This window comes from Leptodactylus fuscus, chromosome 11, assembly GCF_031893055.1.
Source record: "Leptodactylus fuscus isolate aLepFus1 chromosome 11, aLepFus1.hap2, whole genome shotgun sequence".
Taxonomy (NCBI): Eukaryota; Metazoa; Chordata; class Amphibia; order Anura; family Leptodactylidae; genus Leptodactylus; species Leptodactylus fuscus.
Genome location: NC_134275.1, coordinates 64,737,917 through 64,762,650, shown reverse-complemented (window position 1 = coordinate 64,762,650; position 24,734 = coordinate 64,737,917). Strand labels below are relative to the sequence as shown.

The 24,734-nt window shown below is 45.2% G+C and overlaps 2 protein-coding genes across 2 annotated transcripts in view; one reads left to right on the top strand and one right to left on the bottom strand.

Moving 5' to 3' along the window:
- RELB (RELB proto-oncogene, NF-kB subunit) overlaps nt 1–20,077 on the top strand; it is a 27,838-nt gene extending 7,761 nt beyond the window's left edge. The window contains exons 2-11 of the mRNA XM_075258901.1: nt 1,298–1,336; nt 6,855–7,132; nt 8,454–8,614; nt 10,733–10,824; nt 11,549–11,680; nt 13,903–14,007; nt 14,506–14,721; nt 15,444–15,509; nt 15,630–15,701; nt 19,263–20,077. Of these exons, the coding sequence (XP_075115002.1) occupies nt 1,298–1,336; nt 6,855–7,132; nt 8,454–8,614; nt 10,733–10,824; nt 11,549–11,680; nt 13,903–14,007; nt 14,506–14,721; nt 15,444–15,509; nt 15,630–15,701; nt 19,263–19,576 (1,475 nt within the window). The 3' untranslated portion in view covers nt 19,577–20,077. The remainder of the gene's footprint in view (nt 1–1,297; nt 1,337–6,854; nt 7,133–8,453; nt 8,615–10,732; nt 10,825–11,548; nt 11,681–13,902; nt 14,008–14,505; nt 14,722–15,443; nt 15,510–15,629; nt 15,702–19,262) is intronic.
- LOC142184170 (calcium/manganese antiporter SLC30A10-like) lies at nt 20,059–24,734 on the bottom strand. The gene is made up of 3 exons (XM_075258904.1): nt 24,490–24,734; nt 22,703–23,086; nt 20,059–20,859 (listed from the first exon to the last, which is right to left on the bottom strand). The coding sequence occupies exons 1-3, from the start codon at nt 24,545–24,547 to the stop codon at nt 20,288–20,290; spliced, it is 1,014 nt and encodes a 337-aa protein (XP_075115005.1). The 5' UTR covers nt 24,548–24,734; the 3' UTR covers nt 20,059–20,287.

Here is a 24,734-nt window from a genome sequence, read left to right as displayed (position 1 = left end):
GTTCAAAACACGCACTTTTATTAAAATTCTTAAATACACGACGCAGTATGACCACGTTTCGGGGATTTCCCCTTTGTCAAGTGTATCACCAAAGAACACACTTATCCTATTAATAAAAACCAGACATAAAAATATTCTATAAATATATAAAGGAGTGTAACACATGTACTAGTATAGACATACAATACACAGAAATGGCCAGATAATTCTTAGTAGAGACTGTATCAGGTAAAAAACATCTATTGCATTTATGCATAGGAATACATCGAATGTACATCGAATACATCGAAATGTCTCAGTACGACATTTCCTATGCCCTGTGGATAATATTATTCCACCAGGTTAATTGTTTTTTAAGTATAACAAACAGACAATGAGGGTGTTTTTGATACAATATTGTTATTTTTATTTTTATTATGTATGAGTACAAACAATGTTTTTCTTGTCAGCACATGTTTAGTAGGGATCTAAGAATTTAAACACCTATTCGATGTATTCCTATGCATAAATGCAATAGATGTTTTTTACCTGATACAGTCTCTACTAAGAATTATCTGGCCATTTCTGTGTATTGTATATGTCTATACTAGTACATGTGTTACACTCCTTATATTTATAGAATATTTTTATGTCTGGTTTTTATTAATAGGATAAGTGTGTTCTTTGGTGATACACTTGACAAAGGGGAAATCCCCGAAACGTGGTCATACTGCGTCGTGTATTTAAGAATTTTAATAAAAGTGCGTGTTTTGAACTACTCTTCTGGAGCAAGCGCAGTTTTTCCTCATCCATTGGTCCGTTGCCCTTTCGATTGTCTTGCCCTTGGAGGTGTTGGATGCCATGACTGCTGCTGTTGAAGCTCCCATCTGATGATCAAGTCTTCGGCAGTTTCTATAAAGACTGACTGCTGACGAGTGGGTTGCTCGGTAAATTTCTTTCATTTCTCAGAATCGTTGGGAACTGCAAACAAAAGCTTATCGTCTATGATAATTGTCATAATGATGGATGTCGCTCTTGTTCCATCTGTAGACTCCCTTCCCCCAGACATCATCTTGTCTTGACCACGACGCTAACTTTCACGTGTACTTCAGTAATGCCTCATTGTGATTCATTTCTTGCCACCACTTGTTGCTCAGATTGATATATGTCAGCCTCACATTTAGGGTTTCTCTTATGATCTGCGGTTTTCCAGTAGGCCCAGGGAACCTTGGTCCGGCACTGTGTTTATATATCATATTATCTGCAGGGCGGTCACTTATCATTGGTCCTCACTGTAATGTTCTCCTTTATATTTTAGGTTCTAATGGCCTTCAACAAACTGAACCCCCAACACTAGGTAAGCTATGGTCACGTACACCTCTGTATACATCTATATACATTATGTGCGTCGCCGGAGACAATGTCTCTAGTGGGAACTTGGATCATGGTGAATGTCTTACTTATCTTCGTATGGTCTGGAGATGAGGACGATCCTCAGAGGAACAATGGGGCATAATTATCAATAGAAGTCCGTCACTTTTCCCGTCTACATTCACATACAAATTGATGATGTACAACATTTGCGACTTATTTATGAACAGCGTGCACCAGAGAGAACAGATTACTACAACAGGCTCAGAACCTTCAGAAAATGTGTCCCAGCATGGGCGTGGTACAGAAGTGTCTATACGACTGCACGCATATGGTGCAGAGTAGGCCAAGTTTCACATGATTTAAACTTCATATGAGACAAAAGAGAATCAATTTCAGTTGAGAAAATTCAATTTAGACCAGATTTTGGTGGACGGTCAATGGAGACAGATTTTTTTTTTCGCGCTGTAGAAATGAGCTAGACTTTTATCACATTGGAAGGTGAGACAGATTTATGAAGGTCCGTACCACAAATTTATAAATATGTTTAATATGTCATCATTATAGACATTGCAAAGATCGACATTATTGCTAAATCTATCCCAGTGTGTCCGACAGAACGTCTGGTTGTAGAAGTTCACAAACCTCTCATGACAACAATGGAAGCTTTGCTGGTAAAACAAGCAGTTGTCATACACTGGTGCTGCGTAAGTTACAGCCCTTGTTAGGGAGGAAAATGGCGCTGAATTTGGTGTGGAATCCGCGTCAGATTCAGCGCTGAAAAAAAGCCTCCCATTGACTTCAATGGGTTCCATGGAAGTCAATAGGAGGCTTTTTTTTCAGCGCTGAATCTGACGCGGATTCCACACCAAATTCAGCACCATTTTCCACCATGTGAATGCACCCTTATAGTTCAAGACCTTTCATGGGTGGTGCGTTCTCTACACTAGGTATGGTTTATTACTAATATACGCCTCATTGTGCAGGGGGCAGCTGGGGACCTGGAACTCTCATTCCTCCCTGCTGACTCACCAATTATAGGTCTGCCCTTCTTAATGGTGGCCCAAGTAGGAGAGAGTCGAATTAGCTGGAGGGCTGTAGGAGAGACGAAAGAATAAGAATTCTGGTCTCCCCAGCTGCCTTCCACACAGGTTATTAATAGGTTACTGGGGTGTATAGTAAGAAACCTTAACCAGTGCAGGTAATGCTTTATTCTGTTGGGAGACCCCCATTGTTATAAGATATTTGTGGCCATGCCAAAGTTGTCATGTTTAGCTTCTTCTTACGTGTATCCTATAATGCAATGTTTTGTGTGGTACATCATTCACTGACAGACCCCTCTAGTCGAACATGTGAACACCCCTGGTTGCTGAGATATCCTACACTCTGGGACAGATTATCGTGACTTTACCACGTCTGTGGTCCGCTTTGGTTGGGGGTCACTGTTTGGATGAGCTGTGAATTTGATATCTACTCTGTCAAAACAAGGCCCGTCTAAATCTGTGGATCTGAAACTGCTGGAGCAGAGAGCTGGCCATATGAGACCTGCTGATGATGGACAGATGACACGTCAGGGATGGCCATGATGGAAAACTTTAGCTATGTGATATTGTAAGACCCAAAACATAACAACCTGTTGAGAAAGAAATAGAGGACATTTCCCAAATTAGCTGGGGAGTTACCCACAGAGGACAGAAAAGAACTTCTCGGCCAAAAATTATTGCGACACAAAAACAAATGACATTCTCTACATTATATACATGGCAGATATGTTGGGCCGAGTGTAGAGAGCTGTCCATGAAAGTACGGCAATGAATGCCATGTCTGAAGTTGGGATTATTGGCGTCCTAGTGCTGAGAACCTTAAAGATCCATGCCCCTTTGATTTTATGGGGGGAGCAGTATTGGACATAAACAGTATGTTGTCCAAGAACTAGAGCGGCCATGGGCACAGCAACATCGTAGGCCGCTTTGTCATGGTCATTTCATCTCCAACTCTAGCTCTAAAACTGTTGACATTTCTCTATAAAATAACAGTGACCCAATTGATGGTCCAGGTGTGGATAAGGACACTGTGGATAAGTTCCTCGTCATACCTGATAGTCTATCCATGTTTTTCTGTATATGGACCCATAGGCAATAGAGTTGTCAAGATCTCTGCTTCCAGTCAATACATATTAGTCAACCCATGGACCCCTCTATGGGCCACTATTGCTAGAATTAAATACTTGTCCTAGCAGAAGCAGAGAACAACCATGGATTCCCAACATTGTAATGTTGGGAAGCCATGGTTGTCTTCTTTCTCACTGTTTGCCCTGGTTATAAACTGAAAAATCACTAGGTGGATATAGCTTTTAGGTTTGGAACTTCTGGGGTAAAAGGTGTCCATCGTACGTGGCATCATAGTTGCCAATATTTGTGAAGCCAGTCCCAAGAAAAGAGTGCTGAAATTTTCATGAGAGACCATGCCCTATTTGTGAAGCCACCACACTTTTTGGAGATGACCGTCTTTGTTACATGACCAGCAAATAACATGCCCATGTCATACGTGAAACACATCGACCCGACAGATGCGGGAATATATTGCCCGGACTTGGAAATTTGCTGGTCCGTCCAGGAGTTTGCACGGTCACCTCTGTTTTCCACTGTCTCTTGGACTTTCCAGGACAATTGTCCAGTATTCATGAAGCAGGATCCACTAGTGTTTGGTAGTTGGTTATAGCTGAACATAGTGATCTTAAAGGGGTTGTCTGCATTAGGAAAATACTGTAAGGCCATTTTAACTTTCTTTAAAGGTTGGGATGTCCATTGATAATTCTCCGTAAATTAGAATGCTCTGGATCCATCCTTGCATCACAATGACAGCCTGATCAGAGGACACCATGTCATGCTCTATCCCCCTGTGTGGGGGCTGCAGTAGAAGAGAAGACATGTTGGCAGAGTATTTAGAATACAGCTGACCACTAAGGGGCCCAGCACAGGACAACCTATATACAACTTATTTCCAATGATCCTCTTCTGAACAAAAACAGGATGTGGTGGCCACCGAGAGCTTATGGAGAACTTGGCATAGGGACAATCACCTATAATTCACTTTTCTCACAGAGGCTCAAAGTGCAGGGAGCGTTGTGGAGTTAGTGCCCGGCATACAGGCAATTGTACCCAACACCCACAAGGGACGGTTGTTTGTGTACGTTTCCAAGTACACTGGCTCCCTGTACAAACATGGTGTGAACATATAAACACCTTGGATGGATTCGAATCCAGGGCCCAGTAAGTCAACACTGCTAACCACTAAGTCACTGTGATTTTGGGGGTTGGAATGGGGAGTTTTATCATTATTAATGTTATCATTATTAATGTTGCTACCATACTTTAAGTTTAGGTCACCTTGAACAATATCTTTGTCCCCATTCCGCCATACCTCCATTACATGCATTGCAGAGATTGACGTCAGTGCGGCTGCCAGCACCTGTACATCAGGGGTACTTTCCTACTTTCCAGGGGATTGCTCTGTGTCAGCGGCTCCAGTTACATAATTAAGGGGATTTCTGCACTTGCCATCTAAACAACATCAATCTTCTTCATATGTTCTTGTAACACCCTAAGCAAAGGCCAGATCGGGGATGTACTCTGTGTAGGATCTGTAAAGGTCTTGGATATTTGGGAGGTGTTGCCTATTGATCGTGTGACAACAGATATTCGATTATTGGTTTCTTGGGGTGAGGTTTCTCAGTTCTTTTTCACCTACGAACTATGATAGCCGTCACCAAAGCCTAAAACACAATATCCTTATGGAAACTTGGGTTAGATGTCTGCACACAGCGCTGTTAAATCTACGGGATCATCTCAGGGTTAATGTTCTCTACCGACCTTACGTACCCTCATAGTAAAAAGTTCGAACTTCCTCGGCCCAACGTGGAACATCTAGGTTAAGACTCAGTGAAAGTCATGCGAGTCTTGGAAATGTGATAGCCCCTGGAAAGGTAATCCTGACTCAATGGAAAAGTAAGACAACCATTTTTCCAGAGAAGACAGATGCGATTCTGGATTAGAACCAGAACAAAGGGGAATTCTCATCTTTTCGGAGAGGACGCAAGTTGATGAGAATTACGCTGTCACCGAATCCTTGAGAATTATGTATCACTCTCACTTCTCATTAAAATAAGGGAATAGAAAGTAAAGACTTTTTTTTTTAACTCTTGCTAAAAGGGGTATTCCCGTTTTTAATATTCATGGTACAGTATGTCCACTTCAGCTCCTATATCGGGGACCCTGACCTATTGAGGAGAGGGCTCCCGGGACCACTGTCTGCATACTCACAGCAGAGAAATGGTCGCTGGCTTCATGTATTATCACCAGGAACTACATCCAAAAACAAGACTGTATAACCTACATGTTTGTCCTCGTCTTGTACTGATCCTAAGTAAGAACCGAATTCAAAACCCCAGAGCTGCATTCACACTTCTGCTAGTTACTATTAGAACAGGGTTGTTAAAGGACACACCTAACAGTGTAGCATAGCAAGTTATTCTTTGACCATATCTGGTGTAAAAACTACACTGTACAAATAACCGTGGCAGACTCTTCATGATGGACCCCGGGATTCTGTCTCCCAGGTCATGTGATTGGACCCACAGGTCGCTTTGCTTTTTCCTGTGCCGTGAGGACTGGCTGACCCCAGGTCCATCATCAAGAGTCCGCCAGACTAGGTAAGTTCATCTAAACTCCCAGACAACCCCTTTAACACTATGCAGTATCTATTTCGTTAAGTTTCATCATTCCCTGCTGAACCCCCCCCCCCCCCCCATATCCCAAACAATCAAATGATTGTGCCTAGGGCAACCCAGATCTCATCTTCATGGACTCCCAAAAGACTGTTAGATTAGACATTACTCCTATCTTAAGTAGTGCTATAAGGATCATGTCCGCTATCCCCCAATACATTGCCATGTCATGATGGAAAATCTAAATATTGCAAATATTATATTTTTTTTTAAATTGCTAAAATGTACCAAAAAAATGACAATATATATAAATATATAAGGGAAGGAAACGGATAGTGACGATAAATTTAAAGGGTTAAAGGCACAAATGATCTGTGCATCAATAACAGTACATGGGGGTCTGAGACCTGGCACCGCACCAATCAGTGGTTCACTGGCACCAGAACTAACACAGAGGGCAGAGCTGATGTATTGCAAGGCCCTAAAGTTTGCAGGGACCTGTTCTAAGTCATCGCTGTTTACATGACCCCAGGAGGTGACCCATCAATGCTGCTAAGATGGTGGTACGCTATCTGTTCATCCATCAGAGGACAAGGCCGCACGTGACTTGTACGTTATATGTTCTAAACTGAACACGGGCAAGCATCATTTTATAGGCTGTGACTAATGGATAAATTGGGATTCCCCATCCAGGGAAGGTGAAGTCAGTAACAATCTGTAGGCGAGTGATCTCACCCCTAGACTCCTAACCTACTGTGTGTCCCGTCCACTCTTCTAGAAGAAGTCATGGATTACATTAATGCTGATTCTGGATCCACATGGACGAGTGAGCCCAGCATCCTCAGCACCGTCACCGTAGCCTCATGGACATCCCCGGGAGAACCTACCAGCTCAAACTGGGTCCCGTGCCAGAACACTCCAGCGCCTAAGTTAATTATCACCGAACAGCCAAAACAGCGAGGGATGCGGTTCCGGTACCAATGTGAGGGCAGGTCCGCGGGCAGTATCCTCGGAGAAAGCAGCACTGAACACAGCAAGACGCTTCCTGCTATTGCGGTAAGTCTGTACGCGTTACTGTGTCCTACCACAACGTTTTCTATACATTGCTGGAGATTCCTAGTGGGTAGTGTGTACTGTTACATACTAGTATTACTATAGTGGCTGTCTATGGCAGTTGTTATTTAGGAACTTTTTACCCCCGTTATTGTAGGAAGAGCAGCTCTGGAGCACAAACCTCTGCTTTAAGAAGTAAAACACTGCAAACTGAGATTTAAACATGTAAGTTTTACCATTGATGGAGGTTCTTAAATTAGGGTCACATTATAATATCATAGTATATATAGTCTTGTTGGCTCAGCGATGTGGTGACACGACCAAACATACAAGTCATCATTAAAGGGAACCTGTCAGGGCTATGTAGGCCACAAGTTTATTAGTGGACTTGTGTCACAGATAGCCTACTGCTAATTCTGACTGTGGTTGCATTAAAAAAAAAAAAAACATAACGTACTGTTTCTAGATATGCTAGGGACGTACACCTCGACTTCACCGCGCATGCGCCCGAGATCAGGCACCTGCGCACTGAAGCTGAGGTCTACTACACTGGATTCAGCGAAGAGCCGGGTAAGTATAAAAGTTTTTGTTGGACCGGTGGTTTAGTGTCTTATTGTCTGGGTCGGGTTAAAAAAAACAAAAAACTTTATACTCCTGTAAGTCAACATCTTTGCAGCTCTTCAGTGAAGCCTGAGTAGTACACCTCAGCTGCAGCGCGCATACGCCAGACCTCGGGTGCATGTGCGGTGAAGCTGAGCTGTACTACTGAGGTTTCAGTGTAGAGGTGCGCAGGCGGGGGAGCACCAAAGATGAATCCGATAAGACTCATCACACTCAGCTCTAGGTGAGTATTAAGGTTTGTTAGAAATGGGTTATTTGGGATACTAAGCCACTGGTCCATAAGGATCGGTGGGCTGTTTCCAGATAGTCCTGACAGGTTCCTTTTAATGTCTGTGTTTGATAAGGGAAACTGAGGACAACAGTGACCTATAATATAAAGTTGATTTAAATTAGCGTCTTAGCTAGCTGTTGCCTTTCTGTTACAGTGGCATTTCGGGTTTTGCCCCAGCTTGCCATTTTTGTGGACCTGAATGCTATTATGATGAAGATAGTTGCCATGTACAGTCTTTGGTTATGTGTGTTGAGTCGTTACCGTTACGCCGTTTCTTGCGGAATGTATTGTACTGATATTTACTCCGTCACCTCCCAAGTATTGTAATGATATTTACTCCTTCACCTCTCATGGAGGTTTGGAAAGCACCTGAGATACCGGATCCTTTTCCTCTGGTCACACCTGTTATCTATTTCTTTTTGTCACATTTAGCTACTGGACTGTGAAGGAATCCATGAGGTTAAAGTCAGTGTGTGCCTGGTGTGGAAGGATCACCCTTATCGTATCCACCCGCATGGCCTTGTGGGTAAGGACTGCCATGATGGGATATGTGAAGTTATGCTGCATCCTGATGAAGGACAAACTCAGCATAGGTAAGCCGAAGACGTCATGGGGTTGCGTCATAAGATAATGTTAGCATCTTTGTCTCAGCATTGTAAGCGCTATATACTAACTCTTTATAATGAGCCGTTCTGACCATTGGGAAGTGAGGGGGACATAATGGAGTAGCCCAATATATATATGTCCATGAGCCTGAAGCTGTGACTGCAGAGACGCCGACATTAAAGAGGTACTTCCATCATGTATAGTGATGGCACATGCTTTTATACAAGTATAGCTTCATGCCTCCCATGTGGCTGATCCCCACTAAGCAATATGCCACCCATGTTATATAAGGGTACCCTCGTATCTGTCTGTAAGATGTATCTGGTATTACAGTTTATCCATATTCACTTAACCACTTCAGTACCGGGCCAATTTGTGGTCCAGGACCACACACATTTTAGGTTTATTTTGTATGTGCGGTTTTGAGGGCTGTAACATTTTTCTCGTATGTCTCATTCAACTAATTTTTGCATCTTTTTTCGGGGACACATAGGGCTTTATTTTTATGTTGTTTTTATTTTCGAATGTGTTTTAATTTTTTTTTATATCCGGGAAAATATAAACAAAATAGGAGGGAAATTGTGTCTGGTTTCCAGTTTTCCTTTTTTTTTTTTTTTTTTAAATTTAATAACACAAGTGCAACTGAAAAACTTTATAAAATAGTTTTTCATCTCCATTACGGTAACTTTTATTTTATAGGGTGTCGTCGGGGGTGGGGCTATAACCTTGAATAATGTCATTTTATTGGCATATTATTTTACTTATTTTTTTAAACTATTTTATTTCTTTTTTTCTTTTTTTTTTTAAACTTTTTAATTAATTTTTTTTTAAAAAAATTTCAGATTGTGTCCCCATAAGGTCATAAGAGACCTTTGGGGACATCTGATCACTTTTTGTTTTTGTACTGGAGGCTGATTTCCCCTATAACTGGGGCTGGCACATTTATCCTCCTGCACGCTGCTATACACGGTATACAGAGCTGATCTGGGTCCTGTAGGACCCAGCAGCACTTGCAAGACGCTGCTCCCGGCGGATCACATGATCCCCGGGTCAGAGGGTGGCCGCATTATGGCGACGCACACAGCCGTGTATATAGTGCTCATTGAGAAGGCAGGGAAGGGAATAAACCTTCCCTGCCATCTCTCTGGGAGATCGGCTGAAGTTACAGCCGGCTCCCAGCTTCAGCATCTGCATGATCTCCGTGCAGCTGCTGTGTTCTGACTGGACGTACCGGTACATCCTGTCAGAACAAGGCAACCACTTCCCGGATGTATATAGTCTATGGGCGGTCCGGAAGTGGTTAAAGGGATTGTGCAGGATTATAAAACATAGCTACTTTCTTCTTCTCAGGAAGTGACATCACGTCGATTGGTCACATGGCCATGTTACAATGCTGTCCTATCCAAATAAATGAGACTGAATTGAAGCATGGCCATGTGACCAACGGATGTGATATCACTTCCTGAGAAGAGGAAAGAAGCCATGTTTTATAATCCTGGATAACTCACATTAAAGAGTTATTCAGCACAACAGAGCAAAAATGTCTTAATTTTTTTTAAAATTTTAGAATTTTTATTTGAAAAAAAATAAAATATAAAAAAATTTCCTCATTATAGCACCAGAAATTTTTTTTTAAAAAATGAAGACATTTTTGCTCTGTTGTGCTGAATAACTCTTTAATGTGATTTGTGCCTTTTGGATCCCCACCGGAGGATGTATTTTCGGGCACACAGAGCGGTTACTGGATGCAATAGATCGGGATAAGCAGAGCTGTGGACCTTTTCTTTATTGTGTTTTGAATCCTGGATAACCCCTTTAAATAGAGACTGTTGTCTGTTAGCCAAAGTGGAGAACGGCCGCCTACTGCAAAGACGGATTTCCCCCTTGGAGCGCTCCATGTGGCCATGTGTTATATGGTCACGTCTTCCTATGAATGGGCCCCATGTTATTGCACATTTCTACAGCAGTAGATACACATGATGAGTATTATGGGATGTCTGCATTTTCCTTGGAGATACTTCGTATTCCTACCATACATAGTCATTGAATAGCCTTTCCACCATATGTGAGCCCAATAATAACCATCTTTATTCTTCATCCTCCAGCTTTAGCAACCTAGGTATCCAATGTGTCCGTAAGAAGGAAATTGAGTCCTCTGTCAAGATGAGACTGAATTTGGGGATTGATCCTTACAGTGGTAGGTAATATTATATTATAGAGCATCAATGTGCACAGGGTGTCCCACTGGCTGGAGGCCCAGAGAAGGTGCTAGAACTCCAAAATGAGCATATTTCAATGAAATTTGGTCAAAACATACATTATGCAATGAGAATAGTGAAAATCCTCATGACATGCTGGAAGTGTCTTGTGTTTGCATGTAAGCAGACATGAACCCAACACCCCATATTGCTGAACGTTCTGGTGGGACATAAGAGTTATAGCCCGCTCTGCATAGTAAGAATAGAAAATAGTGAAAAATAGTAAAAAAAAATAGAATTAACAAAATGAAGTGAATGAATAAAAGATATATCACACTAATATTAGGTGTGGTCTTTGCCTTCCATCATTTCTTCGTGGCAAACTCGCACATAGCTTGCAAAGGAACTCGGCAGGGAGGTTGTTCCCGCCATCTTGGAGAGCTAAGCACAGATATTCTGTGGATGTAGGCTGGCTCCAATCCGTCTGTCTCTTCATGTCATCCCAGACAGACTGGATGATGGTGAGCTCAGGGCCATATCATCACTTCCAGGTCTTCTCCTCCAAAGAGCAATGATCACACCACATATTGATGGGATTAGATTTCTCTTTTGTTTGTTCACTTCCTTTTGTTAATAAACTAGTAATCCTTTATGAAAGCTTTTAGTTTTTCTACGCCAGACCAAATGTATATATGATGAATCTTTTCTGTTCACACTCAATAGCTGGCATGTGGCGGCACCATGAAGAGGTGGATCTGAACGTGGTCCGGCTCTGCTTTCTAGCCTCGTATACCACCACAGTTGGACAACAAATATCTATTGGGCCTGTGCTGTCAGAGCCGGTGTATGATAAAAGTAAGTGACCATATGTTGGGCGGTATTGTCTTCTGTCAGAGCTGGGCGGTATTATCTTCTGTCAGAGCTGGGCGGTATTGCCTTCTGTCAGAGCTGGGCGGTATTATCTTCTGTCAGAGCTGGGCGGTATTGCCTTCTGTCCGAGCTGGGCGGTATTGTCTCCTGTCAGAGCTAGGCGGTATTGCCTTCTGTCAGAGCTGGGCGGTATTATCTTCTGTCGGAGCTGGGCGGTATTATCTTCTGTCGGAGCTGGGCGGTATTGCCTTCTGTCGGAGCTGGGTGGTATTGTCTTCTGTCAGAGCTGGGCGGTATTGCCTTCTGTCGGAGCTGGGCGGTATTGTCTCCTGTCGGAGCTGGGCGGTATTGTCTCCTGTCAGAGCTGGGCGGTATTGTCTTCTGTCAGAGCTGGGCGGTATTATCTTCTGTCAGAGCTGGGCGGTATTGCCTTCTGTCAGAGCTGGGCGGTATTATCTTCTGTCGGAGCTGGGCGGTATTATCTTCTGTCGGAGCTGGGCGGTATTGCCTTCTGTCGGAGCTGGGTGGTATTGTCTTCTGTCAGAGCTGGGCGGTATTGCCTTCTGTCGGAGCTGGGCGGTATTGTCTCCTGTCGGAGCTGGGCGGTATTGTCTCCTGTCAGAGCTGGGCGGTATTGTCTTCTGTCAGAGCTGGGCGGTATTATCTTCTGTCAGAGCTGGGCGGTATTATCTTCTGTCAGAGCTGGGCGGTATTATCTTCTGCAAAACCTCCGAATAGAAAACTCCAGCATCCAAATTCCTCTTGATTAAAACTTAACCTTTATTGTGAAAGTTTTTCATGAACATAAAATGTTCAAATAAAATTGTATATCTCAACAAATATCCATGATGGCAGAGTTGAATGAGCAAAACGTCCGACTGACGCGTTTCGGGGCACCTATATTCGCCCCTTCCTCATAGTCTGACTATGAGGAAGGGGCGAATATAGGTGCCCCGAAACGCGTCAGTCGGACGTTTTGCTCATTCAACTCTGCCATCATGGATATTTGTTGAGATATACAATTTTATTTGAACATTTTATGTTCATGAAAAACTTTCACAATAAAGGTTAAGTTTTAATCAAGAGGAATTTGGATGCTGGAGTTTTCTATTCGGAGGTTTTGCATTTGTGCCTCGGGCTGGGAGGCTGAATCTCCGTGCACCTTCCTTCTTTATCAGGATTTCCCATGGATATTGCATGTTATGGCACCCGCAGAGATTTTTTCATCAGAGAACACGTGAGTGAGCTGACACATTTGTGTTTATTTTTCTGGGTATTATCTTCTGTCAGAGCTGGGCGGTATTATCTTCTGTCAGAGCTGGGCGGTATTATCTTCTGTCAGAGCTGGGCGGTATTATCTTCTGTCAGAGCTGGGCGGTATTGCCTTCTGTCCGAGCTGGGCGGTATTGTCTCCTGTCGGAGCTAGGCGGTATTGCCTTCTGTCAGAGCTGGGCGGTATTATCTTCTGTCAGAGCTAGGCGGTATTGCCTTCTGTCAGAGCTGGGCGGTATTATCTTCTGTCAGAGCTGGGCGGTATTGCCTTCTGTCAGAGCTGGGCGGTATTGCCTTCTGTCAGAGCTGGGCGGTATTGTCTTCTGTCAGAGCTGGGCGGTATTGCCTTCTGTCGGAGCTGGGCGGTATTGCCTTCTGTCGGAGCTGGGCGGTATTGCCTTCTGTCGGAGCTGGGCGGTATTGCCTTCTGTCCGAGCTGGGCGGTATTGCCTTCTGTCCGAGCTGGGCGGTATTGCCTTCTGTCCGAGCTGGGCGGTATTGTCTTCTGTCGGAGCCTGGCGGCATTGTCTTCAGTCCGAGCTGGGCGGTATTGCCTTCTGTCAGAGCTGGGTGGTATTATCTTCTGTCAGAGCTGGGTAGTATTATCTCCTGTCAGAGCTGGGCGGTATTATCTTCTGTCAGAGCTGGGCGGTATTGCCTTCTGTCAGAGCTGGGCGGTATTGTCTCCTGTCAGAGCTGGGCGGTATTATCTTCTGTCAGAGCTGGGCGGTATTGCCTTCTGTCAGAGCTGGGCGGTATTATCTCCTGTCAGAGCTGGGCGGTATTGTCTTCTGTCAGAGCTGGGTGGTATTGCCTTCTGTCAGAGCTGGGCGTTATTGTCTTCTGTCAGAGCTGGGTGGTATTATCTCCTGTCAGAGCTGGGCGGTATTGTTTTATTTCAGAGCTAAATAAATGTTCCTATGTTCCTCCTCCAGAATCCACTAACACTTCAGAATTGAAGATCTGCCGGATGAATAAAGATCAAGGCAGATGTGATGGAGGAGAAGAGATTTATATTCTGTGTGACAAGGTGCAAAAAGGTGAGAGATCAGCACACGGTATCCATTAGTTGTCAGTGTCTACAATCCTGTGGTTATTCCGTTGTTGTATGACATTGAACATGTCGAGGGTCTTCTGATATGTAAGATATACATGTAATAACATCTACAATCTCTGGTAGCCTTTAAAGCGGCTTTCTGGGACTTTCATACTGGCAATGATTCCTTAAGATTGGTCATCCATATATGATCATTGGTAGTCTGACTCCTGACACCTCCACTGATGAGCTGGTTTATGGATTTGCTGTGTTCCAAAATATACAAAGCAGCATGGCACTGTATATTGTGTAGTGGCAGGGAATGGAGCTGCAGTACCAATTATGGCCACTACAGAATTTATGGAGCTTTGCCTGTTCTTGTACCATCAATCATCTGATCAGTGGCAGGGTCGGACCCCCTGTAATCTGATATTGATGACCTATACAAAGGATTAATGGATGTTTGCTTAGAAGCTGACCACTGCCTTCTTTCTCCATTTAGAGGATATTCAGGTTGTTTTCTTGGAAGGTAACTGGGAAGCGCGCGCTGACTTCTCGCAAGCTGACGTCCACAGACAGATCGCCATTGTCCTGAAGACTCCTCCATATTATGATCTGCATATAACAAATCCAGCACCTGTGCAAGTATGTCTGCAAAGGATCACAGATGGGATCCGCAGCGAGGGGATTACCTTCACATACATGCCACGCCGAGGCGGTAAGATAACTGACTTGTGGAGCATTTTTGCCATAATTTCATTTTTCCCATTGAGATGCATGTGTCCTGATGCAGACAGAGACTCCTAGTACCGGCAGCCACCACTAGAGGGAGCTTACTGTGTAATGTTCAATATATAACAGTATACAGTGTGCTCCCTCTGGTGGTGGCTGCCAGAATGTTTTATTTGTACTCAGTCTATGCAGGGGATTTGGCGTAATAAAGAAATATTAAGAAATTAATCATTACAATGTTAAACTTATTTAGAGAATAAAAAACCTTATGGTATTCAAGGGTGGACATGCACTTTACTATTAAGCTTCATCCTTAAAGGGAGTGTTTCAAGCATCATCCCCTTTTAAAATGCATATCCTCATGGTACCAGGCTCCGCCAGCCTGACATCTCCATTCATGTAACACAAGGACTGCTGGCGTCCGCCATGGTGGGAGCTGCTCTCTGTTCTGGATCATAGAGGTAGCTCTTGAGCTGTTGCCCTCAGTAAGGAGAGGTCAGTCATATCAGAATCTTGGAAAGCCCATTTGCTTGGCACAAAAGCCAAGAAAACCACATCCAGTTTTACCAGTGCTTACTAGTCAGCAGAATCTCTAAGAAAGGGAACCAAGATGGTTTCCTAGTCAGTAAAAACCTGGGCCAAGGCCGAGTCTCTTCACATATCCCATTCCTATAGTATCCTCACCATGTCGCTAATTGTTTTCTACAGATTCCTATGGAGTACGCCCGAAGCGACCACGCCGCTCTTCTCCCCTGGAAGATCTTATTGGTCCAGGTATGCAGCATTATTGCGGTTACCTTGAGATCTGGGGTCAGATTTATTAACCCTATACAAGGACATGAGGGTGATGTAAAGTATGACGGGATTGTCTGAATTTCTGAAACCTTTTTGCAGATCCACATGGGATTGAGAGTAAAAGGAGGCAAATCCGAGCTGACTATAAAGAACACTGCGCCGCCATGCCAGGTACAGTCCTTAAAGACATGTTCAATATAGTGAAGTCATTAGAATTCCTCCATACAGCGTACAGCACCATACACAGTGAGATGTCTTATCATAGTGATCAGTGAGACCCAATAGGGTATATATATAAATGGTATATATAGACCGCTAATCTTATAACATGCGGCAGCACTGCCACCTACAGGTGAAAAAAGGAATGGTTAACAGTAATGAAATAAATATAGGGATTAGGGAAGGGTTAAAATAAAAAAGTGATCCGGTCCTCTTCTTAGCCTCACCGACTCACCGGCCTCTGTTACTGCTGCCTGGTCAGTAAGGTCAGCGATCGGCTGAAAATGGAATACTGATGCAGGAGACAAAGTATCACAGATTTATATTAACCTCTGACCTGCAGGGGGCAGTAGTGAAAACCCTTTCTCTGTTCTTGTGCTGAAATCTTGTTTCTTACATGCTATAGTGGTTTTAGATGCTGCAGAGAATTCTGTTCTTTTATTCTAGAGGGCTTAGCTGTCTTGCTTACCCTGCCAGTGGCATGCCTACTCATCTGTATAGTACAATGGATGCAGAATCTCTGCTGAATACACATAAAGCAATATTTAGATTTACAGCATTTACACAGTTTAAACTTTTTTGCAAATATAAATAATTCCAAGTTTTGCAGAGTTTTATAGATTTCTCTGACCGTATTCTGTTGTCTTGATCGCTTGCCAATGGATAAGACCATGTATGCAGGGACTTTCTTTTTTCTGGGTCTGGTCAGAAACCAAGCCAAGATTTCCTTGTCTACAAATTTATATAAAGTTTTATTCATGAGAAATCCTTTTTAAATGCAACCTTTTACCACTTCAACCAACACAAGTTCTTTGCATCCTTTAGTTCCACTGATTCCAGCGCAGTTGGATTGTTTTCTCTAGCCCCCACCCTTCTAGAGCAGTCAGTGCTGCCTCTAACGGTCAGGTGTGCGGTGTCAGGACAGAAAGGGACTGCCCGCTTGGCAATAGGGAGCCTAACTGCTCTGACAGTAATAGCAGTGATTGCTCAGGAATGGTGGGGGCTAGAGGAAATATTCCAACTGTGCTGGAAACAGTGGGACAGCATTGAAGGACAGTGGCGGATCCAGGGTCTGCGGGGCCCTGGGCAATTGACTTTGGCGGGGCCCTACTTACTGGGGGTCTTGCACTTCTAACCTGTACTTCCCAACTGTTGAAGACTAGAAATAGGGAACAAAACGTGTTGCGTGCGCAGCGCGCCGCAGCAAATTAGGCCCCGCCCACTTTTATGTTGACTTCACCCATTCTCATTCAATTTTCATGTGATTCCACACAGTATAATCCTCCTACAGTCACCCATAAATTATATCTCCTCCCCATTTTCATATACACTCTTCATCTACCCCTAGTTTCATGCCATTCTCCCCCTTTATCTGCCCACAGTTTCATTTCCCCCCCGTCTCTGACCCAGTGTCATGCCGTTCTCCCCCCCTTCATCTGCCCCAATGTCATGCCATTCCCCCCCCTTCATCTGCCCCAGTGTCATGCCGTTCTCCCCCTCCATCTGCCCCAGTGTCATGCCATTCTCCCCCCTTCATCTGCCCCAATGTCATGCTGTTCTCCCCCTCCATCTGCCCCAGTGTCATGCCGTTCTCCCCCCTCCATCTGCCCCAATGTCATGCTGTTCTCCCCCTCCATCTGCCCCAGTGTCATGCCGTTCTCCCCCCTCCATCTGCCCCAGTGTCATGCCGTTCCCCCCCCTTCATCTGCCCCAGTGTCATGCCGTTCTCCCCCTCCATCTGCCCCAGTGTCATGCCATTCCCCCCCCTTCATCTGCCCCAGTGTCATGCAGTTCTCCCCCCTCCATCTGCCCCAGTGTCATGCCGTTCTCCCCCCTCCATCTGCCCCAGTGTCATGCCGTTCTCCCCCTCCATCTGCCCCAGTGTCATGCCGTTCTCCCCCCTCCATCTGCCCCAGTGTCATGCCGTTCTCCCCCCTCCATCTGCCCCAGTGTCATGCAGTTCTCCCCCCTCCATCTGCCCCAGTGTCATGCCGTTCTCCCCCCTTCATCTGCCCCAGTGTCATGCAGTTCTCTCCCCCTCCATCTGCCCCAGTGTCATGCCGTTCTCCCCCCTTCATCTGCCCCAGTGTCATGCCGTTCTCCCCCTCCATCTGCCCCAGTGTCATGCTGTTCTCCCCCCCTTCATCTGCCCCAGTGCCATGCCGTTCTCCCCCTCCATCTGCCCCAGTGTCATGCTGTTCTCTCCCCTCCATCTGCCCCAGTGCCATGCTGTTCTCCCCCCCTTCATCTGCCCCAGTGCCATGCTCTTCTCCCCCTCCATCTGCCCCAGTGTCATGCTGTTCTCCCCCCCTTCATCTGCCCCAGTGCCATGCTGTTCTCCCCCTCCATCTGTCCCAGTGTCATGCCGTTCTCACTCACACACACACTCACCATTCCTCGTTCCCCCGCAGCTCTCTCCCTCATACACATATTGTAGCCACGATGTGATGACGTCATCACATCGCGGCTACAAATGCCGGAGGCCCGGAGCTCAGCGTTAAAGCAGGAGCTGAGCTGTGACAGCTCCGGCTTTAAACGCCTATGCATTCAGCTCATCGGCGTCCTACCGCCGATGAGCTGAAATACATAGGCGTTTAAAGCAGGAGCTGTGAGCTCAGCTCCTGCTTTAACGCTGAGCTCAGTTGGAGTCGGGACATGCCGACCGGCACCATTTTGTTAGGTCCCGGCCGCGCCGCGGGGCCCCGGACGGTTGCCCGGCTTGCCCGGCCCTGGATCCGCCCCTGTTGAAGGAGGTAAAGAACTGGAGCTGGTAGAGATGGGGAAGTCTTCTTTAAGTATCTCATTATGAACAATGAATTGGTGGATTAGTATTTTTTATATTGAAACAACCAAAGATGTGGCCGTTTTTTTCAATTCCATAGATTATTAAACACTTTCTTGGTGGTTTAGCCTAGGGATAGTAAAGGGTGTTTGTATATTTGGTGTTTGAGGACAGTGGGGTTGTTAAGTCCTATAAAAATGGTGGAGTGCAGTGGAAGGGTTAATGCTGCGGCTAAGGGGCCTGCATTTAACCCCTCTGGGACAGGAGGTTACACCCTGATGGTATAAACAATAAGGGTCAGATCATTGGGGGTCACAGGTCCCCCATGCCTCTACCTTGTGTATGGAGTGATTGTGCGCTTGTGTGACCAGTGCTCCATTCATTCTTATGGGACAATGCTGTAGATTGCAGCTCCTGCAGCACCATATAGGTGAATGGAGCTTGGTCGTGCAAGCGCACTGTAACTCCATCCACAAGGCAGAGGCATGGGGACCCAGCAATCTTACAAGGGGCAAGATCTGAGCTACGTGGCCACACTGCAGCCTAGAGAGACAGAGGTCATAAACACCCTCTAAGTCTAGGTGAACCCCATTAAACTATACAGGGGATCCCTGATCATTGCTTGAGGTTCTAGCATGTTAAAGCTGGTACAACTAGCTTTATTATTGCAAGATACATTTGATATTCCCTCCATTAATATATGTATTTTATAAATTTTCATTATTTTTAAGATCTTTCCATTGCTGAACCCTTTTCCGGCCTTGACTATTTGCCTTTAATGAACCTGATGGGCCCCGTTGAGCCTGCGCTCAATGAAACTCCTCATATTGAAGATACTGCTTCAAACATTGATGCCATGTTTTCATGGATCCCTGGAGGGATCGACGATTTCCCCGAACCAGTTGCTTATGACCATGTTTTGTCTGGGACTGAGGACGACGCAACAGCCAACTTGGTGGGTCACAGCCTTGCCCTGACCGAGGAGCACGGACGGCAGTTCCTAGATTGTGCCTACCCAGAGGACTCGAGAATGGGCGGCTGCTGACCTCTGTGCAAGCCTCAGAGACGTTCCATGAATGGACATCATTGTCCTGGACTTCATTTGGACAATCTAATGGAAACCTGTCGGACACTGGGCCTGGAGCCCCTTTGCAAGAAACGCATAGCACTTGCGTCTGACACATCCTGAATAGAGGGAAGAGCATTAGACAATCTTACGTTAGTCTTGGATAAATATATTTTAGTCATCCCCTACCAAGACAAGTACCAGCATTAACATCCCACTACATCTATCCACTATGTAAGAAGACTGGAGTACCATACATGGCAGGCGACTGTAACGCACAATGATGAGGGCGGGTGTGGGGACGCACCTTACATACAGTCACTCCACCCTATATAGCAATATGACAGCGATCACCGCCCCAGCCAGTAAAATTGTATAAAGGAATTGTCGTTTCATACTGGGAAATGGGTTTTGTATGTAAATTCTTCTATGTGATGTAAAGAGCCATAAAAACCAGCAAGTCAAAGCACTAAATTTTATTGTAGATATCAATAAAGGTTTTTTAAAAAAAAAAAATCTGGTGTTACGTGTGAGTTTAGTCACCAAGCAGAAGAAAGGCCACCAGTGGTGAAGATCTATTGTCCTTGTCAATGGAGGTCGCTATACAACCCTTTACAATGGGTTACAGGTTCAGTTTTTTTCACTTTGCGTAAGTTTCCTAAGGCGATGCGTTTCTTCTTCATAATACTTTCAGGTACAGACGTTGGCCAAGACTAAGTCATTACTTATAGTATGCGGAGAGCTACAGCAGACATGGCGGGCACAAGCCGAACCACAAGCCAAAGAGCACATTCCAGGGCTTCCGAATTCTGGTTGTATGGTCAACTCTCTTATACCGTGGCGCTTACATAGAATTTTAGCCTGGCCTAAGATGGTCTTGTATTCCTCCACCCCAGAACAGTGAACATGGAGTGATGCCACACCATGATCTGGGGCTAGAGCCCATACGTGAAGTTCATGATGTCCGTTATGGCCGCAGAGTGAGTCTAGGTCCTGTTTTAGGCTCTGGAGACTAGCAGAAGGTGGCACAGCTTGGAGGAGGACGCAGCCATTTTGAACGATGTCTGAGTAGACCGAGGCAACCATGATAGTTATAGAAACCAAGGAGAGCGCAGGGTCGAGGTAGTGCACGGCCGGGTGACTGAGTAGGTGAAGAAGCAAGCTGCTGGCGAGGAGGAGCGATGAAGGAGCAAGGGAACAGAGCATGCGCAGGACCAGATACCACCGGGGCCGATACTGCCGCTGTCCTGCCAGACACAGACCTGGTTAGATCACATGGGGAAACACGTCATATGGCTGAATCACATAAACACGTACTCGTTACATTGTAATATATTCATGCTAGGGCAATTCATTGAAAAATAACTGATTTTGTGCACGTTGGTTAGGATATTATTTGTGAGCGTTTGTAGCTTTGTTCAGTCCAAACGTGTCCAAACTGGAGCTGCTCTTATAATGTGGGGTCTCTTCAGGCCCGTGGGAGGTGAGTAAAAATAACAGTGCCACTAACCTCCCCTGGGCCCCGATGCTGGAGTCTACCTATGGGTTTGTGTCACAACACCACATACCGCTGAGGCCTGATGTTTGTTGTGTTTGCTCACCTCCCATGGGCCTGAAGAGACCTCACATTATAAGAGCAGTTCTGGTTTGGACATGTTCGGTCACAAAACCGCTGGGTGAACCTTGATTGACAAATCTCACAAGGTTCACCCAACCCATACCCAAAAAGGGGCGTGGTCTAAATAACCATAATTGAGGTGAAAATACTGAGTACTGCCGATTTCTATTTAAGCACTAATTCCCGGGTACAACCTGAAGTTCCTGGGACCCAGTGTAAAATTTACACTACTGATGTAGGCCCAGGCTACCTCTGCACTACCCCCCCACACACACACCCTCCCCTGAATATATCACTAAGTGCAGATTTGCATATTCTTCCCATGGTCCTTTGCGAAGTGGAGTGCTAAAGGCTTAATAAGTCTCCACACACCTATATGGTGGTCTCTCCCCAAGGAGTGACAATATCCCCTTAAGTGCATATTGGTCAGGGTAAGTTCACACGCTGCAGATTTATTCAAGAAATGCATGTGACCATAAACTAGTGGTAGACACAGTTAATCAGAGATTTATCATTTTTGGATCTAAGTGACGGATCTGGAGCAGGAGGGTATTTACCATGCAAGTAGACCATGCACCCGCTGTGGGGCCCGTGGTGAAAGGGGGCCCAGCACTTATATTCTCCAGCATCCCAATACTAGTTTCACTGCATTTTGCCGCAGCAGCCACTAGGGGCAGTACAGTGTAAGGAGACTTTTATAGCTTCCATTGACTTCAATTAATTTTTATGCTCTGCACTCCCCCTAGTGGTGGCTACAAGCAGTACGTTTTATCCCTCAGAGCTATATAGATGATATTTATCAATGTATTCTTACCAGTTGCCTTGAGTGAAAAATACAGCGGCTGATTTGTACAAAGCAGGTCAAAAGTAGCAACTTTTGATGCACAGCCATATTGCTACTCTCCTTCTATTTGCACTGTACTTTTCTTAAAGAGGGTAGAGAGGGGGCAGGACTTTGCACCACAATTAATTTATTGGTGCAAATAGTGGTTTAATAGCATAAGTATATACCAGCCCCTAGCTGGCATTGGTTTCAAGTTCTGGTGCATGACCACATGAGATGCAACAATATTGTTACACCTCTTAATAATTTTGGCTCACATCACTCTGACATGACCGAACATGTTCATAATTCCCAAATGTCCCAGATTCAGCAGGGCCGTCCAGGATTCCGGGTCAGAGGGAGCTGCCCTGGCTTCATGACACAGATAGGTTGAATACAATGGTGAAGCAGGAGTCCCCAGCTTCCTGCTTCACCATTCGGCCCCTGTCTCTGCTCCGGGAGCAGTAGGTGCAATGTGGTGATGTCAGTTACATTTCACCTGTCATTCTGTCCCTCTTTCAGTCCTTTGAAACAGGGATTTATACATTTTCTGCAGGGTTTTCTGCCAGGTCGTGTACCGGAGACTCCGATGCAGATGTGAACATAACCTTATGTTGTCAGTTGCTTTAATTCTCCATTTAAGATACCCCAGAACCAGTCTAACCTTGGAAGGATCCAGTCACAGCCATATAAATGACATTGAACAGCAGACCCAGGACTCCAGCCACAAAGATGAGAGCGGGGCGGTGAGAGTGGTGCGGATGCACAAGATGTCCGAGTGACCCTAGGGTGAGAGACAGACAAAGGGAAGAAAGAAAAAGCGGGGAGAGTAGCGAGAAGAGAGTGGGGAGCCGGGCCTTGGCATGTGGGGGTAAGGAGGGTAAGTGGGTTAGGATGAGACTGGGGCAAAGAGCAATGATAAGCGAGAGGGTGTGAGCGGAGTCTGCCAGGGTGAGGAGCGAATCAGACAGTCGGCTTAGTATGATCTGTGCTAGGAAGACAGCAAATGAGACTGCAAAGAGAAGAGCGTGAGACACCATGGTGACAACTACACAGAAAGTGGTGGAAATAGCAGGAGAAAGGGTTAAAAAAAAAAAAAAAAAGAAAAAATACGGTCTTGAATAAAACCTGCGCATCAAATATCACATTATAGACATCCTCCAATAAAAAGTGGCTAGACCGAGTTCACACTGGACATTGTGGGTTATTTACATAGCAGATGTTAATCCTTGAGAAAAATCTACTCTTGTCGCCCTTAACATCCAAAACGCATCTTACATTTTTTTAGGGTGAGTTCACACCAGGTATTTGTGAAGCTGATTTTCAGTTTTCTTCTGTCTTGCGAAAAGCGCAACATGAGCCCGGCCTTATACTATTCTAGAACTTGCTGTGATTGGTTGGTATGGGTGACATAGACTATTTTTCTTCCGAGACAGCTTCATGTATGTAACATGGATACAAATGTAGCAAATTCTCAGCTGTAAGACTCGCCCGACTTTTAAAGTGGGCGAGCCAAATATAACTTTATATAAAAGTCACAAAATTTGGCGCAATCTCAATCCAATAGGGAAGTAGAGAAGAAAGTGGAGTAATATCTCAGAAGTGTTAGACTTATAGATGTGCCAAAGTTATCACACGGGGGTACACACAATGGGGCAGAGCTATGTTGCCTTATAGGCTAAGGCCCCACGTTGCGGAAATGGTTTGCGGTTGTGGTCTTGGCATTGATTCTTTGCGGTTGCGACACCAAAGATCACTGTCACCCCGTGATTCCTTCACCAATATAAGTGAATGGAGTTACATTAAGGGGGCTGCGACTGCAATTTCTGACCACAACAGTCCAGCAGTGACCAATCTTTTTTGCTAGTCGCAGTCGCCGCACTCTCAGGATTGCAACGTGAACCCCATTCACTTATATGAAAGAGTTGCAAGACAACACTATTATCTTTGGTCATGCAACATGAGTTGCAGCAAAAGTCATTATGCAGCCCAATTCCTAGATTGCAGGTGAATTGCATCACGTCCCATTCTTCCATCTCCAAATATATTGCTGCCCTCAGTTTCTCCTCCTGGTACTGCCAATGGCTGGTGCATGCTACCTGAGAGATGCAACAGGTTGTTGGAAGCAATATACTAGCACACTGCAGCTTTTGCAAAACTAGAGGAATAATAATCGGTGTAAAGGTTGCAGGGCATGCTGCGCCAAGTAGTACCACAGGAGCGGCCGGGGTTGCTGGTTGCTAGGATCTCTGTAAAAAGAATGAAAGGACATGCAAGCACATTCCTGAGTGTTAGGGGAGACACAAGGGGGCTTTATACCAGCAGCTGATCCTGCTCCCTGCTTCTCATTGCTGTCACGTCTATGGAACTTTCCTGCTTGTTCCTCCATACACTGCTGCCTCCTTGGGTTGCTGAGAATCCTTCCCCAGTCCCTTTACTTCTTTTTCTTACCTTTCTCGCCTTCTTCCAGTCTCTGCTTCTTTCTTGTGTCTGTGGTGCCCCCCTCCATGGATCATGTGCTGGTCACACTCCCCCTTTCGTGGTCTGCCCCTGGGTCACTGTCGGCAGGGCTCCTCCACCCCTTGCTCCTTCTAGGCACCACTTGTCCCACCTTGGCTCTTTCCTCCCAGCATCAGCAGACCATGTGCCTGGTTCTCTCCTTTCCATTGCTTTATTAATCATATCTCCCCCTCTTT

Coding starts and splice junctions, on each gene's coding strand:
- LOC142184170 (XM_075258904.1), bottom strand. CDS start 24,547: ATGGAGGGGGGCACCACAGACACAAGAAAGAAGCAGAGACTGGAAGAA. Junction 23,087..24,489: donor ACTGGAAGAAGGCGAGAAAG/GTAAGAAAAAGA, acceptor CTTTCTGTGTAG/TTGTCACCATGGTGTCTCAC. Junction 20,860..22,702: donor TGTGACTGGATCCTTCCAAG/GTTAGACTGGTT, acceptor TGATCTAACCAG/GTCTGTGTCTGGCAGGACAG.